The 27,741-nt window shown below is 40.3% G+C and overlaps 1 protein-coding gene across 1 annotated transcript in view; it reads right to left on the reverse strand.

Moving 5' to 3' along the window:
* Nucleotides 1-27,515, reverse strand: part of usp43a (ubiquitin specific peptidase 43a) — a 166,795-nt gene extending 139,280 nt beyond the window's left edge. Inside the window, exon 1 of the mRNA XM_088341696.1 lies at nt 26,620-27,515. Within this exon, the coding sequence (XP_088197822.1) occupies nt 26,620-27,219 (600 nt within the window). The 5' untranslated portion in view covers nt 27,220-27,515. The remainder of the gene's footprint in view (nt 1-26,619) is intronic.
* Between the last annotated feature and the right edge of the window lie 226 nt (nt 27,516-27,741).

Genomic DNA, 27,741 nt, shown 5'->3' on the forward strand with positions numbered 1-27,741 from the left:
TCAACCTGTACTTTTTTGCCGTACAAAGTATGTTTATTATGCATTTTAAGACATGTACGACGTACGAGAAAATCGGTCCGGAAAAACGCAAATTTGTCAATGATGGGTACCATCCGGTATACACCGACTATCACGAAACGGCAAATCAATCAAGTCAAACGAGTTTGCCGCGGAAGCCTCCATCTCGTATTGTTTTTTTCGTTGCAAACGAAGCGAGCGGTTTGATGTAGTGAAAGGAAGTCCGTCTCTTTTTAGAGAACCGGCTTTTTCAAGAGAGCTGGCTCTCAAACGGCTCACTTGCTTTGATGCATTATAATACGAATTATTATGTTGTATAAAGAAGTTCAGAAAAAAAGGAAGTATAAGATGAGAAAATAAAAAGAGACAGGTTTGTGGTTATCCCTTTAATCAGTATATGATTTAATGCAGAAAATGAATTAATAATTTGAACAAGAAAATGTATTATTCTACTTAATTATATTTGCATGTATTTTTTCCTTCTACAGTGAAACGTCCAAGCTACTTCATTTTTTAACTTTTTTTTATAATAAACCTCATTCATGTCGAGCAACTCAGGATCTCACAACAAAATGTTAATCAACAATATTTATGATATAACGAAACACATGTACAATATAACATGTTAAATTACATAAATGAACACGTTTGGAAAAAAAAAAAAATGGTGTAAGATTATTTTGTAAGGGAAAATACAACAGTTTGTAAGGGCATGGAGCCCTGGAGCTTGACAGGTATCTACTATTGTGTTGGACATGAAAAAGTTCACACTATCCATCCATTTTCTGCCCTGCTTATCCTCTACTGTGGTTGCGGGAATGCTGAGAGCCATCCCAGCAGTCTTCGGGCAGTGGACAGGGGACACCCCTAACTGGTTATCTTACAGTCGCGTGGCACACACAAACAACCATTCACCACTCATACCTAGGGACAATTTAGCCAATTAACCTGACATTCACGTTTTTGGAATGAGGGAGGAAACCGGAGTGCCCGGGGGAAACAGACAGAGGCACGGGGAGAACTTCCAAACTCCACACAAGAGAGGCCAGTAGCTGGAATGAACCCTGGACGCCAGCAACTGTTGGGCTGCGCACTGACCACTCTGCTGCTAAGCCGAGGTTCACACAAACTAAGTAATTTATTAACACTAACCTATTCAACATGTAGAATTCACCCAAAACCTCAATCAAAAAGGTACTTCATGCAAATTGAATGTTGTTGTTAAACCGTTTGGAGAATATAGACATTTCTTTTTAAAAGTAACACTTTTAAATTACGTCCCAAACGGAAATAATCACTAAGTGCTACTAACATTGATTAATCTGAGTTAGAACAGACAGAAATAAGTTTAAATTCCCGCTTCAAGTTTTTTTTTTTTTTTTTGCAATCAATTGCATTTACAAGAGCTTAGCCTGGGCATCTTCGCTGGAAAACAGGTGAGACAATAGCTCGGAGCCTTACCTGGTACCTTGTCAAATCTAAAAAACTGTTTTTTACAGAATTTTTCTAATGGTATGTGTAGGCGTCTCCAAAAGTGGCCCTTAGGAGATGAGCAGATTACAGCCCGAAAACCTTTGTAACTGTATTTTACTTTGGCCAATTTTTAAACATTGTGAAAGAGTTGTAAATATTTCACTTATCTCCAGTAGCTAATCCATGATAGTGCACATTTGTGTCTGATATTCATGCCTAAAAATGGATCCAGAGTTTTCCACACGTTTATTATCAGCCCTGATTTCAAGACAGCTCATAAAAATTGCGTCAATAATTTTGGGAATCAGTCACGATTGGCTTAAAATTATTTTAAGTTAGTTATGACGGGTTTTTTTTTTCTCTTCAATACAACCCCTTATAGTTTGACACAGGCTAAGGACCGTGAAAAGAAACCTTGCAATTGGCCAAGAGTGGTGTCAATCAAATGGTTAGGGGCTCACGGCTCTAATCAGAACTCATCCAACGAGTCCGATTATTTTTAAAGAGGAGTCATGGAGCCAAACGGACAGATTACAACAAGGATCATCACAAAACAGGAGAGCTTTTAGGCAGATTTTTTTTCCTTATCTGTCAGCATTATCGTGTGTTTTTAAGTAAATATTTTACACGGTTGGAATCACTAGACTATTGTGAATGTAACCACACCATACTTGGGAATTGTGTCATGGGTAGAATTTTAAAGCACTTTTGGGTGAGCTTTTTAATTTTTCAGTATCTTGTACCAGACTTATCGTTGTGTTTCTGTGATGAGTATATTTTGAAATATTCCAACAACTTAAGCTTCCCAATGATATGTGGCATGACATTTCAGTGACGAGTGACATCGTGAACGCAAGATTATTGTTTTAACATCTGGCGGCCCGTTAAGAAGTTAATAGAAGGACATCTGAGTCACATGTTTTTTGGGACTTCTGCAAAGAAAACAGAGTAAATTGCTGCAACAGTGGGTAGCATTACACACAGACAAATATCAGGTTGGAAATAGAATAGTAATTTTATTGAGACTATGAAAGCCATGTAAACTTTCTGATTGCAATGGTTGGATTTTCCAAAAGCTCATGCATGTATACGCATTTCGGTAATCTGATTGCTCATCCGGGATATTTTTATGGCCCATAGCTCTGTGGGACTTGCAGTACTGAAATTAATGATACATCCAAACTCCGGCTTATTAGCTGAAAAGCCTCAGGTGTATTGGTTGATTTCTCGGGAAAACATTTCCATTTTCTGCCCCCACGGTGGAAATGCCACAGGTGTATCCCTCCATATATAGTGGATGTCAGAATTGTATCCATTTTTGTATAGAGTAAGTCTACATATTTGGCAAGCCACATACAAGCATATCTTGTTATCACACGAGACACAGCAATTGAGCACACTTTGCGCACGGTACTTTGTTGAATTTAGTGAGTGACATGAATACAATTCAGATTCAGATCTACTTTATTGTCATTCTAGTACACGTGTATACAGAACGAAATGTCGATGCATCTGACCCCCACAGTTTCCTTGAATGTACAGATATAAATAAAGTTGTATTGTATTTTGGCTACGTATAGTATTTTACCATAGTGCCGATAGTGCAAGAAGAGTAGCTAACCAGATGTGCAAAATGGGCAGTCAGGTTAACAAGTCAGGTACACAGTAACATTTATTATTATTTCTTTATTCAATTATCTTTAAATTGAATCGTCAAAGTTTAATGTGGAAACAACGCAATGACGTCACTCATGCTTGAGCCCTCTCCTGTCCCCCTGATTGGATTGCTCACAGACAGCATGTATAAGGGGTTAATCGTTTGCATGTATACGATTTCAATCAGATTGCCCAAGAAATCCAATTTTCCAATCAGAATATTGCATGCATGTAAACTTTGTCAGCATGTGCTTTTACAATAAATGCACCAAATTCAAAATTGCACAACCCTTACGATACCAACTGTATTACGATACCAACTGTATGTAACATCCCACATGCCGACATTTCTTGTGTAAATATCATGTAAATTAAAACTATAGCCTTATCCTCCTTGTTTTATAACCTTATCTTCTCTGTTCCTTTATCTTCCTGGGTTTTTTACCTCACTTTGAATGTGTGAAACTGGAGTGGCGTGCCCAATTTCGTTGTCACAATATATTAACCCATTTTGTAACAATGACAATAAAGGTATATTCTATTCTATTCTATTCTATTCTAAATACTCATGTCAACTGCATAGCCAGGTCAGGTATGGAGGGACCAAGTAATTACTACTTAATCGGCTAGATTTTAGGGCAGGGGTCGGCAACCTATGATATGCGTGCCAGCAGTGACATGCGAGGGGTTAACCAGTGGCACACGAGCGCACGGCAAAATAATAATTAAATTTTAAAAATGCGCATTTTACCTGAAATTTAGACATTTTCAATTGCGCGCTTAACTTCATTTTCAAACATTTGCGACGGACGGTGTGCCTCTGAACTTTTTTTATAAATAAAAGAGTACCTTGGTTCAAAAAGGGTTGAAAAACATTGAGTTATCCAATTAAAATGTATATCCATGTTGTATATTTGGACTGGTGTAAAATGACAGCTCTGTTTGATATTAAAAAAATGTTGTGCGAGTCATTAATCTTGGTGTGGCACACTGATTTACAAGGAAATTTGAAAGTGGCACTCCACACCAAAAAGTTGCTGACCCCTGTTCTAGGGTAATATTACGGTCATTGAAATGTCATCAAAATGTTGTTGAATTTAATTGCTTAAAGACATTAAGCGTTTCCTTTGAACCCCCGGTATATAAAAAAAAAGAACAAAAAAACTATGATGACAATGTACAATCAAACTGGGCGATGACAGGGTGGACAATTCGGCCTTAGACATTTTGTCAAGACATCAACGCAGTCTTCAGCACCCGCCCACTATTCTGACATTTACCATTTACACGTGTCAACATCCGTTCAAACTCTGATGTGACCTTTAAGGGCAACTTGGTCCCTCTGTTCTTTGTCAGGTTTTAGAGACCATTGTCAAAGAAAAAACGTTAGGGACCAACTCACACAAACTTTGTATGCAGGGTTTGACTCATCTGGGTATTATTGTACTCAATGTATATTATAGAGGTGCATAAAAACTGTTTTAAAACATAAAATAGTGTTTTAATTTAGGTGGGTGCATCAAATTGAACTATATCTGCATACTCAAATCTGTTTTTATGAGATATATTCAAAAAAGTTAAACGGCATATTGACAGTTTCAACAACTCTTATACAAATATACTGAACTACAAAAACTTAATCAAGGCTTTCAGAAATGAACCATATTGAATTGATTCATTTTCTTACTCTCAATCTGGACCTTCCTTGAAATGTGTAGCATCTTACTAATTAAAAATGGAATCAAAATTTGAACTATTATATAGAAAGAACAATTTCAAGCAACAATGTTTTACAATGGGCAGCACGGTGGCGCAGTGGTCAGCGCGTGAGCCGCACAGTTCTGAGGTCATGAGATCGGACCTCCTGTGAGGAGTTTGCATGCTCTCTCCGTGCTTGCGTGGGATTCCTCCGGGCACTCCGGTTTCCTCCCATATTTCAAAAACATGCTTGTCAGGTTAATTGGCCAGTCCAAATTGTCCCTAGGTGTGAATGAGCGAGTGTGACGTCTGTCTATGTGTGCCCAGCGACTGGCTGGCAACCAGTTCAGGGTGTCCCCTGCCCACTGCCCAAAGACGGCTGAGATTATCTCGCGACCCTACTGAGGATAAACGGTGCAGATAATGGATGGATGTTTTACAATGTGTTCTTGGCTTGGTGAGGCAGTGTGTCTTTGTCAGCTAGGTAAAATATATCCAACTAATAATTAAGGTCGACTTTTCCCAATTTTCAAAAGCTAAAATCAACCATTCGATAAGCCTGCCTGGAAATATATCCCCATATTTAAACATCCTCTCCTTTATCAGCCAGAATAGCTCAAATATAAATCTGATCCTATGTTAAAAGCAACTGTATTCTGGTTTTTATTTTTAATATTTCTAAATACTTTAGTGTTCATATTCTAGCCGTTATTCATCATTCACCGTCTTACTGCTGTAACAAAATAAATTTCCCCATTGTGCAACGAATAAAGGATTATCTTATCTTATCTGTCGCCATGCAACAAGTATTTTGTCACCCCAGATGCTGGCACCGACTATCAGCATCAAGCAATCTCATTTTGTCGGTTTCAGCGGCAAAGGTAAGAGACACGCACTTGTCTGGAGTGGCAATTTTTGCAATATATTTTGTGAAAAGGGCTTTTGCACCAGAGCGGGGATTCTATTTAAATCCTGCCTGCCCTTCCGATTCCTGATGTTCACTTCACAGGTGAACAACTTTTGCTTCCTCTCATTTAACCTCAGAAAATGCCAGAATCAACAGTCTTGTCTTTAAACGAGACACATTTAGGTAGCATAGGGGATAGAGGGAATTCAAAGTATTCTGCCGAACTGAGCTGGGTGGACTATCTGGTGCAGTGCTTCTCAATTTTTTTTTTGTTACGCCCCCCCAAGGTTAATTAGTTTTTCATAGGGTCACTTCTGCTCCACTTCGTATCTACACTTCATACTCAATGCTTATGCTCTGCTATATGCACAGAGTGGAGGTTGAATGTAAACAAAACACTGCCAAAGAGAGCGCCACTACACCCTAGCGTAGTGGAGGTGCAATTGCACTTGATTCTTTGGAAAGTTAAAAAAAGTTCCGAGGTCAAAACGTGCTTGCCAGGGGGGCCTGCCCCATTTTTTAAGAAAAACGGATCTAGTGTGACAAGCAGTATAGAGTGAAACATAAGGATTGGTTCCAACTGCCTTAAAGTAAGCTTCCCTCCGTAGGTGTAACCAGAGGTAGTGATCAGTCACTCAAACTTTACCAAGCAAACTTCACTTTTTCTTTTATTTTTCTCCTAAAGTATCATTTTTAACTGTTTTTTCGCCTTGATGAGCACCAGTCTTTGAATGATTGCTTCCATCTGTGTTTGGCTTGATTCTTGTTATTCACAGCATAGTTCTGGAATAATTGGATGGTAAGCATTTTATGTTTCTGGTCGCGCTTCAAAAGGCACCCAGGTGGCATTAGAGCTAGACGGAAATATGATCACAGGGGACACTTTGGAGTAGCTGTCGTGGAGTTATAAATATTTATGGTATTTTGTACTCATGAGTATTAAAAGAATGATTCCCCCATTGCTTTGAAATTATTCCAGGAGAGGTAGCCCAAAATTGACACTACCAATGATGATGGTCCGATCGTCTACTTAGCTTTGGTCATTGTGGAACAGTTCACAGTACACCATAGCGCAGCATGGGGGCTTTTGTTGAGCCAATGAATCAGTTCTTCTGGCATCTTTCAATTCTTCGGAGAGCCATTAACCAGTGTCACAGGCAAAAGATATTTGACTTTTTAGTATCCCGAGATCGTGCTTTCGCCGTATAATTAGGGCTGCAACAATTAGTTGATGTTGTGGACAAAAATCAAAAAGGCAAAAAGATCGACAATGAACTATATTGTCCACTATTTTTGCCAGACATGTTTTTACAACAAAAATTGGGCATTTTACATTAAAATAATCTGTGCTGAATATCCCTCTCTAGTGGTTACATATAGAAATGGATTAGTCAACATGGAGTACGTGTACCAAATATTCCAAAGTTTGCGAGCATTTTAGCCTGGTTATCGCGGATAAAAAGACTTCTTGTAAATTCTGCAATGCATTACCTCACTGATACACGAGTATCTAAAGAGAAAGCATGTCTGACAGGTGAACAAAATGGAGTCAGATTTGCTTCGGTAAGATAGAAGTCAAAACAGTTTGGATGACATGCAATGGACATTCTCTGAACGTATATTTCCCTGTTTAAAAAAAAAAGAGCTTGGGCGTTATGCCTGTGCCCTACAAAGATATTGGAAATCAAATGCAGCTTTCCCAAAACTTTGGTAGGTCACAGATATAACAATGGGTGTATACATTAAAGACTTGATTTGAGGAGGACAAAAATGCAGGATGGTGAGTATGTAGTAAACATTCAATGTAGTACAGTCAAACCTTCCATTTTGCACCTGTTATGTATTATATGAAGAATATTGTCTAAAACATGCAGTAATTGCTCTCTAAGGGCATCAAAATGTTTCCAGATCTCACAGCAGAGTTCTGTATTAAGACCGCAAGAACAGCTTGCTGTTTTCCTAGAGGGCCGCTACGGAAATAAGAATGGCTTAAAATGGCTGAAAAAAGTCGGAGTTTGTAGTCGGAAATTTGCGTTATATCCATATTAATTTTTACAGTTATTACAATCTATTGCGTTACCTCCAGACATTGTCTAATGCAGCTTAGACTTTACCAATTGTTATTCACTCATAAGGAGTTGTATAGCTAAAGGTTCTCTCAGCACCATCTGCTCCATTAAAAAAAAAGCACGCTTCACAGTCCAGGTGGCGCATATCAACCACTAAGATTAGCGTGTGCAAACATTGTAAACATCCTCAGTAAAGAGAGGTCCTTGAAGGAGAAGGGAGGCAGGATGAGACAAACAATCCATCAGTGTTGGCCTGCATCACTGACACACACCTACTATGCCTACACCCCCCCCATCCCCTTTCCCCAATAAGCCGCCATCTCCAAACAAAAGGAGACTACTTCAAACACTTCTCTTCATCTCCTTGCCTGGGCTCTTCGAGCTTGACGGAGCCGTAGCCCCTCAAGCGTGAAAAAGATGAATCCGTGCCCCCTTCCCCACGGAAACTCTCAGAAGAAGTGCCTGTTATAACAACCCTTGGGCCCACCACAGGCTCTGTTTTTCAAGGCCTATTATTGTAAGACTTAACCAATAAAACTATGTTAAAACTTTTGATTTAATCAGCACCAAACGGGCAGTGAATCGATATTGTCAAAGTTTAGGCACAATGTGAGAGAGCAGATTGTTAATTTGTGAATGTTTTTGCATGGTAGCACATTGAGCCACTGGTTACAATTTCTTATAAATGGCTGAGGAATCTAAGACCATGAGTCGAAGAAGGAAATTGGGTTGAATATAGATAAATAAATTACTTCATTTGTAATCAACTTTAATTGTTGTTTTTTTTGTTCTGTTTTTAATGGACTTCTCTACGGTCTCCCAAAGTCCAAAATCAAGAGCCTTTAGCTGGTACAAAATTCTGCATTACCCTGATTTTAGCAAACCTGCATTGGCTCCCTGTTAGCTTAAGATGTGATTTTAAGGTTCTGTTGGTAGTATACAAAATCATGCATGGACTTGCTCCCTCATATATTTCAGATTTAATTTCCCCCTATGTTCAGGTCCGGAGCCTTCGCTCTGAAACTGCTGGTCTACTAGTGATCCCAAGAGCCAAGAAGAGATCCAAAAGTTCCAGAGCGTTCTCCGTTCGGGCCCCGGTGCAGCGCAATGCTCTTCCCCCTGAGATTCAATCTGCAACCTCATTGGAACTGTTTAAATCGAGGCTTAAAACACACTTCTATTGTATAGCATATGAATAACTTATATTTTATGTTGACAATATCTGTGTATTATTTGTTATTGCAACATCCATTGCAGCCTGGTCATCCTGAAAGGGGGGTTACCTCATGTCCCTTCAAGGTTTCTTCATTTTCAGCATGTTGAGGTTTTTGAGTTTTTCCTTGCTCTTATGGAGGTTTTAGATCAGGGGATGTTGTAATAATAGTCTGGTCAGCAATAATATGTGGTCTATGCAGCCCTTTGAGACTCTTTGTGATAAAGTGCGTCACAAATAACCATGACTTGACTTTTACAAGATGAGCTCATTTTTAGGTACACGACTGTTCAATTTTTGGATTGTTTCACACAAACTGACCCAGCCAAAAAAAACACTATATTAGGTGTATTTTTTCTTTTAAATGTACGTATTACTTCATTTTTGTACCAAGTGTCCAAGCTTTAAACAATGATGTAATTGTTGGGGTTGCCCAAAATTATACATTTTCGTGAAGATGTTTTGCAAAATATGGTCATTCTTAACAAAACTAACAAATTGTGAGTACCGTATTTTACGCACTATAAGGCGCACGGTGTTATAAGGCGCACCTTCAATGAATGATATATTTTAAAACTTTTCCATACATAAGGCGCACCGCATTATAAGGCGCTATAAGTGCATGCTGGTTTAAGATCAGGTAATTGAGCAATTTTGTAATTGTAATCCTGTGCAGTCCTTCGAGACATTGTGATTAAGGGCCATATAAATAAATGTGACTTGACTTGACTACAGTAGAGGATGTAGTGACGTTATGCAACCATTAGATGGTGCCGCGCTAAAGGGAATGTCAACAAAACAGTCAGATAGGTCAGTCAAACTTTATTAATAGATAACAAACAAGCTTTCCACAACTCCATTCACTCCCAAAACGAATAAACAGCTGTTTTATTATTTACTCTGAGGTAAAGCATTTTCGTGACCCATCTTTAACATCTTTGAACAACAGCAAGGCATAAAATTTTACTTTTCCTCCATTTAGTCAACACGCAAAAAAACGTCTGATACTGTTATGGTAAATTAAACGTTAGTGCAATCGCAATATAGTGACACTCGTAATGTGCAAAAACAATAACAAGTGCAAAACAATAACAATAAAGCAATAACATAATAACTGTAAAATGTAAAACGTAAACAGCTCATCCTCATGCTTCTTCCACTTCCGCAACATCGATTAATTAATGTTAAACTCTCTTGCTGCTGCTCTATTTCCGTGTTCTACTGCGTGACTGATCGCCTTGAGTTTAAACTATGCGTTATAAGCCATTTCAGGGTCTTTATACAAACAAACAAATAAAAGAATCGTTGTTTAATATTTCCCAGTATGCACAGTGCACTTCTTCTACGCGAAAAATGGAGTCAGTGGCTGCTTCTCTTCGTTGCGAGACCTTGCAATTCAATATTGATCCATATATAAGGCGCACCAGATTATAAGGCGCATAGTCAGCTTTTTTAAAAAAAACAGATTTTATGTGCGCCTTATAGTGGGGAAAATACGGTAGATATTTTGAACAAAACTACCAATTTAAGGGGCAAGGAAAAAAAAATGGACCTATTTTTCCGAATTCAAACAAATTAACCATTTTTCTAAGTTCTTCAAAAGTGAACCAATTTTAAATGGTTTGTTTTAATGCAAAAAAGTATTTTAAAAAAGCAATAAGTAATTTGGGTCTTAATAAGTAATACAGCAGTGCACCCAACACAATTTGTTTTATTTGGCACATACGTGCTAAGATTGCTTGGAATTTAATCCATTACAGTGAGGCACCATTTTGTCTTGGAAGATGTCCTTACAGGTGTTACAGTTAAAGATCATTAAAAAAAGTATTTTAATATGTTTTTGTGAATCAGAAACTAAACTGTTTCATTTTGCGCTTGTATTGTGGGACAGAATTTCAAAAAGCATCACGGTAAGGTATGCTGGGAGCATGGCAGCAGACAGAAAAAACAAAGTAAGTAATTAACACAGCCCAGAAGATCATTGGCTGCTCTCCGCCCGGTCTGGAGGACCTTGAGATACTGCAGCAGGGCATCAATTAAAATGTAGGTAATGGGTTTTAAGAAAACACCCACTCATGTAGATTGAATAATACTATGTTTAAAAAAAAACATCAAATTCACACGATTGAAATAAGTTAAATTCTACAATCACAAGTACAGAGACCCCTCGCTACATTGTGCTTCGGTTATCGCTGGTTCACTGCTTGACGGATTTTGAATTGATTTGTCTGTCATTGCTATCAACGCATCATATATTGACCCGACAGCACACATCAAATGTTATCACACGGACAGGTTACTCAGGGCTTTGTGTGTTGGGTGGCCGCGACTGATTGACAGCATAGACCAGCCTATTAGCCTGGGTGGCCCGGTGCACAGGTCTGAGTGTCTGTCCACCCCTTCCCTCCTAAAACAAACTGCAGAGCACAGCTACAGCAGAGCTCGTATTTAGGTGGCTGGTTCTATTGAAAATGAATTTATCAATTAAATCAGAACTTGAGGAAAGTAAGGAGAGCATAAAAAATGGTGATCACCACCATGTGCTCTTTGGATAGGTTTAGGGTCCGGAAAGCGACTGAGGCGGCATCAGCAGAGAATACAATAGCGGGGGTGCAGTTTCGGCCTACAGCTACAGCTAGGCTAATAACTCTCTTAACCCATCCCTACCTAGCCAGAATCTTACCAACGCTAGATCTGTTAACCAAGAAAAGGATGACCTGGGGCTACAACACGTGCAAAACCACTACATTCAGGACAATTTCATTTTAGTCATTGCCCAACCGAGACCGGATTTAACCGGCAAACCCTGATGCTAGTATGCAGCTAGTCGGCCGCTCTCGAGATTACTTTCCTATACTGAAAGTAAAAGCCCTTCAATGTTGCTGTACCATTGCACAATGACAATAAAGACCTTTTATTTAACAGCAATTCTGTGTTCACTGCTTTTATTTGTAGAACTGTGTCATTTTGTTACAGTCTTATACTCGAGTGTCATCTTGAGGTAAGTTAGACTCTTGTGGGCTTTATGACGGCGCGACGCTACTCCTCGGATTTTCACTTTTTGACTGGGGTCCTGTACCCATTAACCGCCATAACCGAGGGATAATGTATACACATTTTAAATCAAAATCTTATTCCTGAATATTTACTGCACAGAAGTTGAAATTCTGAACAGAGAATTTCTTGGGAAAATAGTATCCAAACGATCAATGGACTCGGTAAAAATGGTGGCCCATGAGTTAGTGCACCTCTATTCAAATTAAACCAAAGTCCCATTGATGTTTCGTATCATTAAAAAGTATGCAAAGTTGCAGCTTCCAGTCCTGGATGAGAAACGCATGCCTGGATAGCAAAAGGAATTCATCAAGAGGCTAAGGAATCCTCTCAAGAAATGTTGCCTATGGATGAACAAAAGTTTGGGAACATAAATTCTTCGCTAGAAGAATTAGGGAGGAAGGCTGCGGGAACAAGAAGCTTTCACGGATGCCTGTTCTTTCTTTACTATGGAGACAGGACGGGGAGGGCAGTGATTTTATTTACAAGTGCTGCCCTCCCTCCTACTTTCTCCCCCCTCATCCTTCCTCCCTGGCTCTTAGTATACGCCACTGGAGACATCTCAGCATGAGGTCTCTTCTTCCTCCTCGTCGTCTACAAGGCTTTATGCACTTGCTACAGTAACGATCCCTCCAGCTTCACACACACACAAAAATCCCTGTTTGTGAAATGGGGCGAGGCCATGCAAGAAAGGGGAAATGAAGGACATGTTTATGTTAGCGATGCAGAGGGGAGAATCCAGAGGGTACACCGGTGATCCTACTAAAAAAAAAATAATAATAATAATCTATCTCGGTGTAGGTATACACGTTACTTGTGTAGCACGCACCGAAAAGCTCAAAAGAAATCTCTAAGAGGCCGTTCATACTTGCTCTCATATTTTATACTCTCACACATGCACAACTATGATCTCAAATAACAACAGTCATGCCCATGCTTGGACAATACTATACTCACTAATAAATACTACTATACTCTCATACAGACACAGTAATACCCATGCACAGACACTACTATTCTCTCCAATAAAACACCACTCTACTAGGGTATACAGACAGTCATACCCATGCACAGACTTTACTAGAAGGGTGGCCAACTCTGTCCTCGAGAGCCGTATGGCGTGCATGTTTTGGAGGTTTCTTGTCTCCAAATGAGGTGATGCAAATATTCAGCTTGTAAGCAAGCTGTGTGGGAGCTTAATAATCATTCAGGGGATTTGAATCAACTGTATTGGAGCAGAGAAACCCCAAAAGCATCCAGAACATAAGGCTTTCGAGGACTGTGTTAGCTACTCCTGCACTACTAGATACTTGTACATACACACTACTACGCTTTCACACGCACGCATGCACTACTACGCGTCTAGGCACAAAATCCAACACTTTCACATACACAAACACACCCTACTCTGCTTTCACACATACATAACTCTGCTTTCAAACACACACTAATCTGCTTTCACACTCACACTAATCAGCTTACACGCTATTCTTCTTTCACCATCAAAACCGCTATTACTATGGAGGGGGCGAGGGTTTTATACCTAGCATAAAGATCGGCTCGCATCTGTGTTGTTTAACTTTGGGTAATTTTGGAAACCAAGGCGAAGCACACTGACCTGTGTGTAGAAGTTGTACTGTTAAGTCAAGTCAAGTCATTTTTATTTGTGTAGCCCTAAATCACGAAGAGTCTCAAAGGGCTTCACAGATTATTAGTTTATCCCTGTATAGTAGTATTTTTGTCGCATGGGTGTGACAGTAGAGTGTGTGTAGGGTAAGACCCGCGAGAGATTATTATAGTGTGTGTGAGAGTATAGTAGTATGTAGGAGTATAGTAGTGTTTGCATGGGGATTACTGACTGTATGAAAGTATAGTTGTGCACCCGTGAGAGTATGATACTATGTAAGAGCAAGTATGATTTACTTCTCGAACGGCCTCTCATTGAAATTAGAGGTTGACTGATTATCAGCACCGATATTTGGGAATTTGACGGATATTGGTATCGGCTTATTATTTAGCCGATTGTTAAGCACAACACGGAGCAACAGCCCAACCGAACTTTTCTCCTCCTCTCCTGCCTTCTGTCTCTGACACTACCCATCCTGCGACCGGGGGTGAAGCCGCTAAAGCAAGAAGCCCACTTCACACTGTCAGCAGTCACAGACTGGAGCGAGAAATAGAATTGTCGCTAATATTTTTCATATTTGAAAAAAAAACCCTTGTAACTACCATAGACTGAAATGTAGAAGAAATGTTGTCAATGTGCAGCGATTGATTCACAAAATCAGACAAAACCAGTGTCTCATCCCCTTCAGGTGAACGCAAACTCAGACTTTCCTATGCTTTTCCGATAGAGTGTCGCGATCATAGTCTGTGTTAAAAATATTGATTAACGTGATTAAAACAAAAAAGTGATCGTTGTCTTTACACTAAATGTATTAAGACATATTCCTGCAAATATCACCAACCCTGGAGGCTACGCAATGTTGCTAAACACTAATATTTACGACTACAACAGGTAGGCTTTATATAGCGCGCTATGGTAGCCTTATTGTAATACATGCTTATAGTGTGCTACAGTCGCCTTATTGTTGCATGTTAATTGTGCGTAGATTTTACTGTTCGCTGTAACCAGAGAACCATTGTGAATAAGACCCTGGTTTCAAATGTTTGAATCTAATTTAAAATCTGACTACTGCCTGCAGAGTAAGACGCACGTCAAACTTATATTGTTGTGTGGTTTTGGGAGACTTCAGAAGAATAGAAAACTTATTATATTAGTGGTGTTGCGGCATTAGCTCGGGAAGTAGAGTGCTCGTCTTGGGATCAAGAGGTCGCAGGTTTGATTCCCGGCTCCTCCGTGTTATATATCGAAGTGTCCTTGGGAAAGACACAACTCCTAATGCCCCCGCAGGTAGTTGCCCTGATGCTGCTATCGGTTAGTGTGTAAAAGGGAAAAGTGTGAAGCACATTGTAAAGCGCTTTGGGAGGTCTTCAATGACTTAAAAAGCGCTATATAAATGCAGAACATTTACATTTATATATGTTGAAATGTAATTTATTTACTGTAAAAGATTTCAGAGCACTATTAAAGTTTTATTTGAATTTAAAAGAAATATTATTTGTGTCTTTTTGCAATATTACTAATTTTTCATGCCAATTTTTAATCTTTACAGCCAATGAATATTCCTTTTAATAGTAATAATTGGTATCAGCCCTGAAAAACCCATACCAGTTGATCCTTAATAGAAATTATCTCAATTCTCCTTCAAGTGAGGCGACTTCCATTTGATTTATCTTACACATTCTTGGTCAGTCTTTATTGTAGCCTGCAGTAATGAGAGGGATCAAATGAGGTGGTCCATTCAGGCATTAAGAGCAGGAAGTAATGGTAGTGAATCACAGTAACAATCATTTTGTCTCAGTGCCTCAAATGGGGAGAACCAAGGTGACCATGTGAGAAAAATAGGAAGAGCTGAATCATTGAACTCAGTCTAATTAAAATTGGGTCAAACATTTTACACACAGTTTACTAAAAGATATTTTACCAAGTATTAAAATGTTGTTGTTTTTTACTGAATCCAAGTTGTTTGTACCACCAGAGGTAGTAACTATTATTACAGCCCCTTTAAGTAATTAAAAGCGCACCAAAATAGTTTGATACTTTTTTTTCCAAAGTATTGATTGAATCATTACCGTATGAAGATATGGAAACGGATTTAAGACTCCCCATGGGCAACCTTTGTCAAGAAAAGTCAAAGAGGGTTTTAAGCAACAGCTATAATTTGAGAAGCATTGAAGAAAAATGTACCTTGATTTGACCAATAACTCAATATTGTACAAATATTGACACAGCATTTTGTCCTATTTCTTGAACTTCCAAGTAAAAGAAAAAAAGTGCACGATACTTATGCTTGAGTTTTTGTACAAAATTGTGATGTTTTGCTGGGTTTTACTTTTTTCACCATTTGGAATGAGCCGAACAATACCACGGTTGTTAGGGAAGTAGCTCAGGAGGTAAAGCACTCGTCTTGGGATCAAGAGGCCGTAGGTTCGATTCCCTTCGTGTTGTATGTCGAAGTGTCCTTGTACACCGAATCCCCAATGCTCCTGATAAAATTCACGACTCTATCAGCAACTGGTCCAGGTTGTTGGGGTGGATCACGTCTCTCTATTACCGCTTCCGATTGTGATGTCAATAAGGGATGGAGGCCGTAAAGTTTTGGAGTTTTCGTTTGGGCACCGAAACTTCCAGCGATGGAATAATTTGTTGTTCTTGACTGGAGTTCTTTCACGTGTTTTTTTGCTCTTTGCGTGACTTTCAAGAGCTTTGAAACCTCTCCCACCATAGTCAATGTTATCATGGCACTAAATGCAAAGGGCTTTCCCGGCACGATCGATCTTCCGAATAAAGTCACTGAACAAATTCGTCACAGTCTTCTTTCCAACATTTGTAGATAATTCCTTCTCTAACCAGTCCCATCGAAACTTGTTTTTTACGATCACGGACATCTTTCTTTAAACACCCGGCAAAAACGTGTGAGAAATGAACAATGGCATACTCCTATGCCTTTATAACAAGCGCGTTTATTGGTCAACACGGAGACTTCAACCAATCGCAAGATCCGTTTTCATTTCAGTTACGGAAACACTAAAATGGAATGCTGTAGAGACGAAATCGGATTTTTTACCACTTAAAAAAAATCGGAAATTTTAAAATGTTATTTTTGGAGATAAAAAAAAGCGGAATTCCGCGAATTAGCGGAAAAATCACATCCCTGCATAAAGAGTTAATCTTCAAAATAAAGCAGCGGTAGACTAAAATAGTTGTCTCTGATCAATAGTTTGTATTTGCTTAAAGTGTCTGTTTTCTTTAAATCAGTAGGCGTTTTTAAAAGGGGAGAAAGCGGGAGTCTAACAGTGTTTTTCAGCCTTTTTTGAGCCAAGGCACACTTTTTTTCATTAAAAAATCTCAAGGAACACAGTCCTTGTTTACAAAAACTTGTTTCATGTTATTGTTATTTTTGTTTTTTTGAGTTGAAATAATCATATTGCTTAAAATGACAGTATACTTTTTTTTTTATCTTCTGCGGTTATTGTGACTCAGGAGTTAATACATGTTATTCGTTTTGGTGTATATTTTGCCGTCATTTTGAAATTTTTGTTTTTTAAAAACCTAACAAAAATACTCTATTTCTCTCTTTTTACTACCATATTTCTTTGTTTTATAAATAAGATAATAAAAAATAAATTTGCAAAATCAAGTTCACTTTTTTTTTACATTATTTGATGTATTATTGATCGTATCTGTGCAAAACTAAAACTAATAAAAAGGGATATTCAGCTGTTTAGAGCGGGTTGACTTCCTTATTTGAAGGCTTCTTTCCCTATTTTCTTTGTAAGTTCAAAACCCAGTGATCTCTTCTCCCTATTTTGACTTTTTACTAAAGTTTAAACTTTTTTTATTTAAAATTATATAAGTTATCCAATATATTTCCCAACACTACCCGATTAGCATATTATAAGTATATAAAAGGAATGAAAAAATGGCAATCTACTGCCACCTACTGATATGGATGTATGTTAGTTACTCAGCTGATGACCTGATGAAATCAAAGATACTGATCAGCGGCATGATTTGCGGCACACTAGACAATTCTCACGGCACGCTAGTGTGCCCTGGCACACTAGTTGAAAAACACTGGTCTAACTCATAAAGCGGTCGTGTTGGTGAGTCTAATATATCCAGGGTTGGGTAGGGTTACTTTAACTGGATTACTTTCAATTACTCCAATACCAAATATGCTAATAAAAGACAAAAGAAACTAAATATGAATAAAATGATGACTCACAACACGGCTTTGATCTCTTTGATCTCCGGCAAAACTAACATAAAATGCGACAGGAACAAAACGAAAATAAATCCAAACAGCTTGCCAACATCATTTTTGCCGTTTCATGTATTCCGTTACTCCCCAAGCCGGCACAAAATTTAGTAATTTTATTCATATTTAGTTTATTTTTTCTTTTATGAGCATATTTGGTATTGGAGTAACCCAAAAGTAATTGAAAGTAATCCAGTTAAAGTAACCCTACCCAACCCTGAATATATCCAATGTAAATTCACTCTTTCCACCCGTGAGTCTATTAAGAGTATTTTGTATTTCCCAGTTTGTGTGAGAACTGGTTTGCTGCCATCCAATGGGCCCAAGGGGGCACTTTCACTACCCAGCAAGACGAGCTCTTTGTTGACCACTTCTAAAATGTCTTGCAGTTTGAAAAGATCCCGTTGTGTTGCAGGCCGGGCAGGCTGTCGCGTAGGAGTTGATGAGTCCTCTCTGTGCACACGAATGCCGAGGAATGCCGCCGGACCGCCTAGGCATGGAGCCGAGCAGCGCAGGTGAGTCAGCCCCAAACGACATATCCGGCGTGGAAATCAGGTCACGACCGCAATGCAAACTAGTTTAATCGTAAACAGTCACGTGACCCAGCCCAGCCGTTTGAAAAGTGACCTTTGTGTTTTGCTTCTAGACAAGGAAGTGGGACGGATTAAGTTTACAATGGCGATCAAAACAAATGGTAGTGATTATCATTCTTGTCTTAGATTTGCCAGTTGGAGGATTTGTAAACGCTCACCAGATAAGCACAAAATACAGTACAATATATCAGATAAGGTTAGGGTTACAGTACCGTTCGAAGGTTTGGGGCCGCCCGGACAATTTTGTGTTTTCCATGAAAAAAGTCACACGTCTATTTATAAAATGAGTTGCTCAAAGTCCGTGTTATTTTGCCCATATTCATTTCTAACTTTCAGTGGCCAGTCTCAGGTATGGCTTCCTTGCCACTCTGCCTTGAAGTCCAGCATCTCTGAGTTGCCTCTTTTTTGTAGATCAGGGATCGAGAACCCAGTGTTCATTTTACCTCTGAAAAGTGATGGGTCCCGGGTACTCGCATGCTCAAAAATCTATGGGTCCCAACAGAGATCTATGGGTCCCCAAAATTTAGTGTTATCGAGGTTGAAATTGTAAATCGGTGACAAATATATAATAAAAATCTAAATATTCATTCAATTTTAATCGTCAAATTATTAATTCATTTTCTGCATCAAATTATTGTTGGTAATATACCGGTTAAAGAAATAACCACAAACCTGATTTTTTTTCATTTTCTCCTTTTATACTTCCTTTTTTTCTCAACTTCTTTATACAACATAATCATTTGTAATATAATGCATCAAAGCAAGTGAGCCGTTTGAGAGCCGGCTCTCTTGAATGAGTTGTGCCGAAAAAGCCGGTTCTCTAAAAAGAGACGGACTTTTCACTACACAACTCGGCGTGCAGATGAAAACTCGAACCGCGAGACCAAAACAACATCTGCCGGATCTGCCTCACGAAAAGTTTGGAGTGCGGTAAATCTTTGTTTAAAAAATGTAATCGGGTAATAATGACAATTTTGTGTCAAAAATGTTGCGTCCAGAGGACGCACGTTGATTTGAGACTATGCGCCCCCAGCAAAAATGATGCGTCTAGGACGCGGGCAAAGGAGAACACTGAGAACCCTATGGCTCGCAAGCCAAATATGGCTCTTTTCATGAGTACATATTGCCCGGAGACAAAATAAATTCAATGCAATTTTTCTCCATGTCGTTCCAAATTTGCGTGAGTGAAAATGTTTGTAGTGGAGGCAAAACCGAATATAGTATTAACTGCAAACAAGCTGATGCTGGTGTAAGCTCTCAGCCTACTAGTGGTGGTGTCTGGAAATTCTCATAACTTGGATTTTCTCTTGTACGTCGGACAATATTTTTGCTTAAAAGACATCTCGTATTGCAGATGTCCTGTATGTAGGGGGGCCACTGTAATGCATATCTTCAGTTTAAGTTAAATTACTTAACAATTTGACTGGTCAATGGTTTAAACCTTCACAACATACAGGTGACATCACAGAATTATACCAGTGTGGCGATAGGCATAAATCAGTCTAGGGTTGGGCAATAAATCAAATAAATCGTAGATCATGGAATCAAGGCAGTGTTTCATTTGACATATTGAGATTTAGTGCTGATATAAAAAAAATTGCAACAGTGGTAGAATACCAGATGGAGACATTTGACATTTGCAAGACATTTATTTCTGTGTTTCAAGATTGTGTTAAAATCGATTGTCATCTGAAAATTCTCCACAGCTTTTTGGAATTGCTGGTGTGTTTAAAACTAATTGTCCTGTTTATTAAAATAAAGATTACAACTCTGGCCATGTTACCCAGTCAGTCAGTCATACACCTGACTGACAAAAGAGTATATAAAATCTGTGGTCTTATGACAAACTTTGGGATGCCTTCGAAAACAAAACTAGTTGATAAATGTTAAAGTAAGCAGTGACCGTAATTTGTCAATTCGAACTTTTCTGCGAAACTTCTTTGAGTTGGTCTGAACTGCATCCACCTCCCAAATGGGACTCATGCCTTATCCCTCAAATACAAAAATGTCAGTCTAATAGACACCAGACCCAATTTGCTGCTTGGTATGCAATCCACATAGACAAATAGATGTCTGCCTCAAATTCTGTAACTGCCCTACAACCCAAAGAGACATTCTGCAGCTGCATAGTATCAGTAAATGATGACTTGATGTCAAACCATTATTTAAAATGATTTTAAAAATACACTATTTCAGCAGGTGAGTAAACAAACCCCTTCCCTTCACTGCGAAATATCGTTTAATAAAATATGCCTCGGGGCAAAATACAGCCAGGCCTTAACTTGACATGAAATAATAACACAGTTGCTTAGCTGGCTGCCTGTGGGCCCACCGTTTCCATTTGACTGGCTATAGTTTGCACAAGCTCATGCAATGGACAATTACTCACATAATGGCAAGTTAATGACACATGATGCAGGGCGAGCTTTTTGCAGTCTTGCCCGTAACATTGACTGCCCTAACAAGTGACTCCAATTAATATTTAAGTGTAAGTACTATTAACATTTACACATACTGCAGTCCGATGGGAAATTAACTCCTAATAAGATAAGTGTAGAAAGAATACGGCTTTTTATAGGGGCATAGTGGGCCCTAACTTTAATTTTACAGGCGCAAGCAGAGCATTTAGGGGTGCACGATATAAATCGGTTTGGGAAGTACATTGTATTACTGACAAATCAGCAATTCATCCCTAAACCGAATAATTATCAGGATTTATTTCAACCAGCACTTTTGGTTTATTGGTGGGGAAGTTACCATTGTTCATCATTCATGAGAGTTAAATGAAATCCATACATAACACCAAGAACTGCTGTTTAACATGAATTTATGACATCACATGAATGAATCAAATGTTTTTCCCGGAAGCATCAACTCAATTCTCCAAAGATGTTTGGCACTCCTAGAAGACTCCAGATCGTTAATGTCCAGTATAAAAAAAATAACTAATCTAATTTTAAGATGATTGTTTTTGGGTTTATATTGTTAGGGATAAGAGACAGTCGGCAGCACGGCGGCGCAGTGGTTAGCGAGTGTGTGGCACAGTTCTGAGGTCGTGGGAACCTCCTGTGTGGGTTTAAATCCAGCTACCGGCCTTACTGTGCGGAGTTTGTATGTTCTCCCCGTGCTTGCGTGGGTTTCCTCCGGGCACTCCGGTTTCCTCCTACATTCCAAAGACATGCATTTCAGGTGAATTGGCCGGTCCAAATTGTCCTTAGGTGTGACTGAGCGAGTGAGTTGTCTGCCCCTGTGGGCCCTGCGATTGGCTGGCAACCAGTTCAGGGTGTCCCCTGCCCACTGCCCGGAGATGGCTGGTATGGGCTCCAGCCCCCCCGCAACCCTAATAAGGATAAGCGGTACAGCTAATGAGATGAGATGAGATTGTTAGGGATAAGAGACAGTCGGCAGCACTGCGGCGCAGTGGTTAGCGCGTGTGCGGCACAGTTCTGAGGTCACGAGATCGAACCTCCTGTGTGGAGTTTGCATGTTCTCCCCATGCTTGCGTGGGTTTTCTCTGGGCACTTTGGTTTCCTCCCACACTCCAAAAACACGGATGTTAAGCTAAGTGGCCGGTCCAAATTGTCCCTAGGTGTGAATGAGAGAGCAAGTTGTCTGTCCCTGTGTGCTCTGCGACTGGCTGGCAACCAGTTCAAAGTGTCCCCTGCCCACTGCCCGAAGATAGCCAAGATGGGCTCCAGCACCCCCGCGACCCTACTGTGGATAAGTGGTGCAGATAATGGATGGATGGAAGAGACATCCGTGCAGGGACCTGAAGGAATTCAATATTAAGGGAAGATAGTATTTGGGGACTTAAATATATTTTTTGTTGAAATACAAGCATTTTTGGAGAGCGAAGGGAATGTAATGTACCGATTGTATCTGGATGAGGTAGTGCGGATTGATGACTACTAAAAACATGTATTGAACATCCCTAATTTAATTTGTTTTTTTTATTATTGGCTTTATGTTGCCATTGTTTTTCTTTTTGTTATATTTGGGTTCAGTGAGTTATTTTGTTTAGTGTTTGCCTTTGAACTTTTGGAGGTAGAGCGCTCTTCTTGGGATCAAGGGATCCCAGTTCGAATCCCGGCTTGTCCGTGTTACATGTCGAAGTGTCCTTGGGTAAGACACTGAACCCTTAAAACCCCCAATAAGCAGGTTAGCGTCTTACATGGCTGCAATACAAGGCCGCTATTGGGAAATGTGAAGCACACTGTAAAGCGCTTTGGGAAGTCATTGACTTGAAAAGCGCCATATAAATGCAGATCATTTCCTTTCATTTGAACTTTTGCTGTTGTCCCCATTTGAATTGCCAATGCTGTATGATGCAATGTGGTTAGAGTGGCACTACTTCCTGATTTGACCACGCCCATATTACATCACCCTTTTATCCCTATACACCTGTAGAGTCGTTTAATATGTCAGTATGTCATGATTGCCTGTAGGTTACTGATTTTTTTTTTTCTTTGATGCGTTTTGGAATTTGTGTTTTCAGCGTTTTCCTTTTTAAGTTTGGCGTTGTCCCCAATTTATCCATCAACGCTGCATAATGTAATGTGGTATGAGTAGTGCTACTTCCTGATTTTAACCACTCCCATTTGACATCCATATACACGTGTGGAGTCTTTTTTAATTTGTTATGATTGGCTTAGTGGGTCCGTTTCTTTGTTTTTAATGTTATGTTTGGGTAATTATGCATTTTCCTTTTTATGTCTGCAGTTGGTCCCCCATTTTTTTCTTAAAGCTGTATAAAGGAAATTGGTACGTGTAGTGCTACTTCCTTATTTGTCGACCCCCTTTTGAACCCTATGCACAGGTGGAGTCTGATATTTAACTCGTTACCATCTTATACACCGGATCCAATACGTTTTTGGGACCATTTTAAATTGTGTATGTTGTATAAGGATTTTGCACGGGAAAATCTTTTTTGAAAAAATAAATAAAAAGACATCTTTCAGCTTAAATCTGGATCGTCTCTGTCACTAATAGCAGACGATGTCATTGCAGATTGTTAATTAAGACAAAGTCTGCAAAATCCCACACCGCTACATTTACCGGTAATTAGCAACACCAAATTTACTTTAAGTGGGTCAAGAACTAAGAAATGTGCTGAAAGAATCGTTTGTGTTATTTGGTAAATAAAAAAATTAAAAAATTATCTTTGTGTTTCTTCTACATATACCATCTTACTGTGAGTAAACAGGTGCCGGATTGTGTTTGTAAGGTTTATTATCGCTTGATAAGGGGAATTCCGATCATTAAAGGATCTATATGGAATTGGGAACTTCATTTTACTTGCTGCCACCATCTCCTGGCTGATGTCATCATTGCATTAATAAAATAACATCACTCTCCAGCAACCCCCACCCCTCATTCCTACTACCTAATGTGCTCTGCCCCGAACAGCTTTGCTAAAAGCAGGTCGGCGCTGTGGAAAATAAAGCATAAGGCAGGAATGTCAAATTCAGTTTGGATTTGTGGCCAGATTAAGACTTTCTGTTCTGAGGTGGGTCGGATCAGTAAAATAACTCAAAATGTTTAGCTTTATTTTTCATAATTATACTCTTTCATTCATATTGTATTCACAAATCACCATGACCATCTTTTGTAACATTTATTCACATGGGGGAAAATATTTTCATGCTTGGCATGTAATAACTTGTTTATTTTAAAAGTGAATGCAATTTTACACCTGAACCAACTCGCCACACTATCAAACACTCAACACTGCCTTCTAGCGGCCCGAAGGAGTATTTGGTTTGCATTTATCTATCCATCCATTATCTGCACCGCTTATCAGTAGGGTCGCAGGGGTGCTGGAGAACATCCCACTTATCTTGGGGCAGTGGGCACGGGATATCCTGAATTGGTCGCAGGGCACACAGGGACACACAACTCACATGCTTATTCACAATTTGGACTGGCCAAATCAACCTGACATGCATGTTTTTGGAATGTGGGAGGAAACAAGAGTTCCAGGAGGAAACCCACGCAAGCACGGGGAGAACATGCAAACTCCACACAGCAAGGTTTGATCCCATGACCGCAGAACTGTGCCACACACGCGCTAACCTTTGAACTGCCGTTTTTTTTTTGTTTTTTGTTTTTTTTAAACAGAATCATAATTTCTGATGAAAATGACCTAAAGACTTGCTTCTTTTTTTGACATCCTCAGAGATTTATGACAGGCTCGATTAAATCACCCATTGGCCCGGGGGTCATGTATTTGACAAGCCCAGCATAAAGGCTCTTTGAACTCAGCTGGGCATATTTAAAACATTCTCAATAGAGAAAATATTGTACTTGTCCTTGAAGGATTTTATATTTTATTTATTTGACTATAAGGGATTTCATACTATTTTATACAAGGTACATATATTGAAGGCAATGAAGATTTTTCACAGAGAAGGCTTAAGGTCAATGACAGGTCGCGCCGTTCCGAATGCGAATGTTTTGTTTAGTTCTGTTGATAACAGGACACTGACAGAGAAGGCCAGGCACTGATTTGATAATCAGCACTGCCATAATCAGCACTTCCCGGCGCAAGAGGGGCCTTCGTGACGCACTGGTCCAGACATCGAGGAGAGGTGGAGGCCACGTGGGGAGTCTGCCACATGGGGAGTTCCTGGCCCGCCCATGGGTGTGGCCGACACGCCGGCTTGTGAAAAGACGTGAGCAGAAGAACTTCAGAAGATAGAAGGTCGATCGCGAGGGACAATGGAAAAGGAGGCTCGAGGAAGCCTCGAGCGACAATAATTCGGCTAATTCGATGGAACTCACTTAGTTAAATACTGTAAGAAAATAAATCTGCCCCCGTGTGAAAATTTCGGCTACTCTTGTTCATTTTTCCGAAAAGAAAAGAGCATGCATTGTTGGGTGAATGAAGGTTTTTTTTGGGAGTCAGATAACTCATTCAAACAATTTGGTAAACGATACATTTTAATGAGTTTAATTCCCAACACCCCTTTTGAAAGACACCTCAAACGATTCCCCCCACCTTTAACTGTAACAATCGGCTTAATGCGATTCATTCTTGTTGAGGTAGTTTTGTGCTATCGAGTGTTTTTCCTCTTTAAATTTGCTGTTGACCCAATTTCATACCTGTCCACCTGTACGGTTTTGCCGTACAAAGTACGTTTTTAATGCATTTTAAGACGAGTACGACGTACAACGAAATCTGTGCGGAAAAGCGCAAATTTGTCAATGATGGGTACCATGGGGTATACACGAAACGGCATATCAATCAAGTCAAAGGAGTTTTCTGCGGAAGCCTCTATCTCGGTATCATTTTTTTTCGTTGCAAACGAAGCGAGCGGTTTGATGCTAATGTGCGCATGCGTCTGCCGCCTGGTGATTTCCCAAAATGCATCATTACGGAAAAAAAAAATACGGTGTACGATTATTTTGTACGGGAAAATACGACAGCTTGTACGGGCATGGAGCCATGGAGGTTGATAGGAATGCCATTTAGTTTGTCAATACTGAATAATGGGCAACACGGCGGCGCAGTGGTTAGCGCTTGTGCGGCACAGTTCATGTCATGGGAACCTCCTGTATGGGTTCAAATCCAGCTCCAGACTTCCTGTGCGGAGTTTGTATGTTCTCCCCGTGCTTGCGTGGGTTTCCTCCGGGCACTCCGGTTTCCTCCCACATTCCAAAAACATACATTTCAGGTGAATTGGCCGATCCAAATTGTCCCTAGGTGAGAATGAGCGAGTGAGTTGTCTGTCCCCGTGTGCCCTGCGATTGGCTGGCAACCAGTTCAGGGTGTCCCCTGCCCACTGCCCAGAGATGGCTGGGATGGGCTCCAGCCCCCCGCGACCCTAATGAGGATAAGCGGTACGGCTAATGAGATGAGATACTGAATAATGAATGGAATGTGATAACAGAAAAGGAAATTCCTGATTGACCACGCCCATTTGACACACCCCTCTCATCTTTATGCACCTGTGGAATCTTAAGACTAATTAAGATCGGGAAATCGACTCAAAACCGAAAACTACAGTTCAAAAATGAAGGAAAACAAAATGTGAAAACAAAGAAAAAGTCTTACTTTAAAGTCCACGGAGAGTTGAGGCGTGTACTCTAACGTCCAAAGAGCTCGAACCAGTGACGCCAGCTGCTCGGTCACCTCCCCCTTGGCGGGCTCGCCGTTCACCCTCCGGGCCAAAAGGTCCCGTTTGTACTGCTCCAAACCGAGATACTCGGCCAGTAAATCGGTATTGCTGAGGCACTGCACCACGGCGTTCATAAAGCAAGTGTTCCCGTGATTTTTAAGCCCCAGCGCACCGGGCGTCTTGTCGCCATAACACCACGACAAACGCTCCTTGACCGAACCGTGGGACGACAGCGTGGCGCTTTTTTTCACGACGCTCTCCTTCGGAACCCCCGCCGGGTGCTCGTCCTTAAACCCGCCGCTGTCGCTTCGACTGAAGCCGCCTTCGTCGTCGTCCTCCTCCCCCCCGGGCTCCGGCGGTCGTCCCTCGCTGAAGTGCGACAAAGTGCTCAAAGTTTTTAGAATCCTGCCCATGAATTGAGTGAGAGAACGGAGAGACTTCCGGCGCGTAAACACACTGCTTCGGTGCTTTTTGTCTTTCCGCTTGGTGGTTTTGGCTTTCATGGGCTTTTTCGGTTTCTCCTTGCGGGGATCCATGGCTGCTGCCTGCACCTGACAGCAGAAACACTCTCTGCACTGAGGAGGAGGAAGAGGAGGCGCACCTGTCTGCCAACCAGTCTAGCCTTCCTCCTCCTCTTTCTCCCCCGACTCCTCCCGCCTTTCCGCAAACATCGCCGCCGAAAAAGTGGCTCCGAACCCGCACAAGGAAACCAAATTGTGTAGTCGTGGCTTCAATAAACGAATTGGTCCCTTCATCCTTTTAGGTACCACTATTTCGAGTCCCGAAGCGAACGCTCCTTCGCTCCCGCCCCGATAGTGTGAACAATGCCCGCCCACCGCAACTCACCCGGGTAGCAAAAGAAACGCGCGTTGGTCACTTTATTAGGTACACCTGTCGTTGACGGCCAATAAGAGTCGGGAGGGATCGAGGTAATAGTGACATGTCGTTCGCGAACGAAACGGCTTTAGGAGCCGGGACCCCACCAATCAAGAGCCAGTTCTTTTCAGACTCATTTTTTTCCTCCTGTGATTGGTCAATATGCGTTTTCTTTGAGGGAT

Source organism: Urocampus carinirostris, chromosome 8 (genome assembly GCF_059441175.1).
Source record: "Urocampus carinirostris isolate Australia breed hairy pipefish chromosome 8, RoL_Ucar_1.0, whole genome shotgun sequence".
Lineage (NCBI taxonomy): Eukaryota > Metazoa > Chordata > Actinopteri > Syngnathiformes > Syngnathidae > Urocampus > Urocampus carinirostris.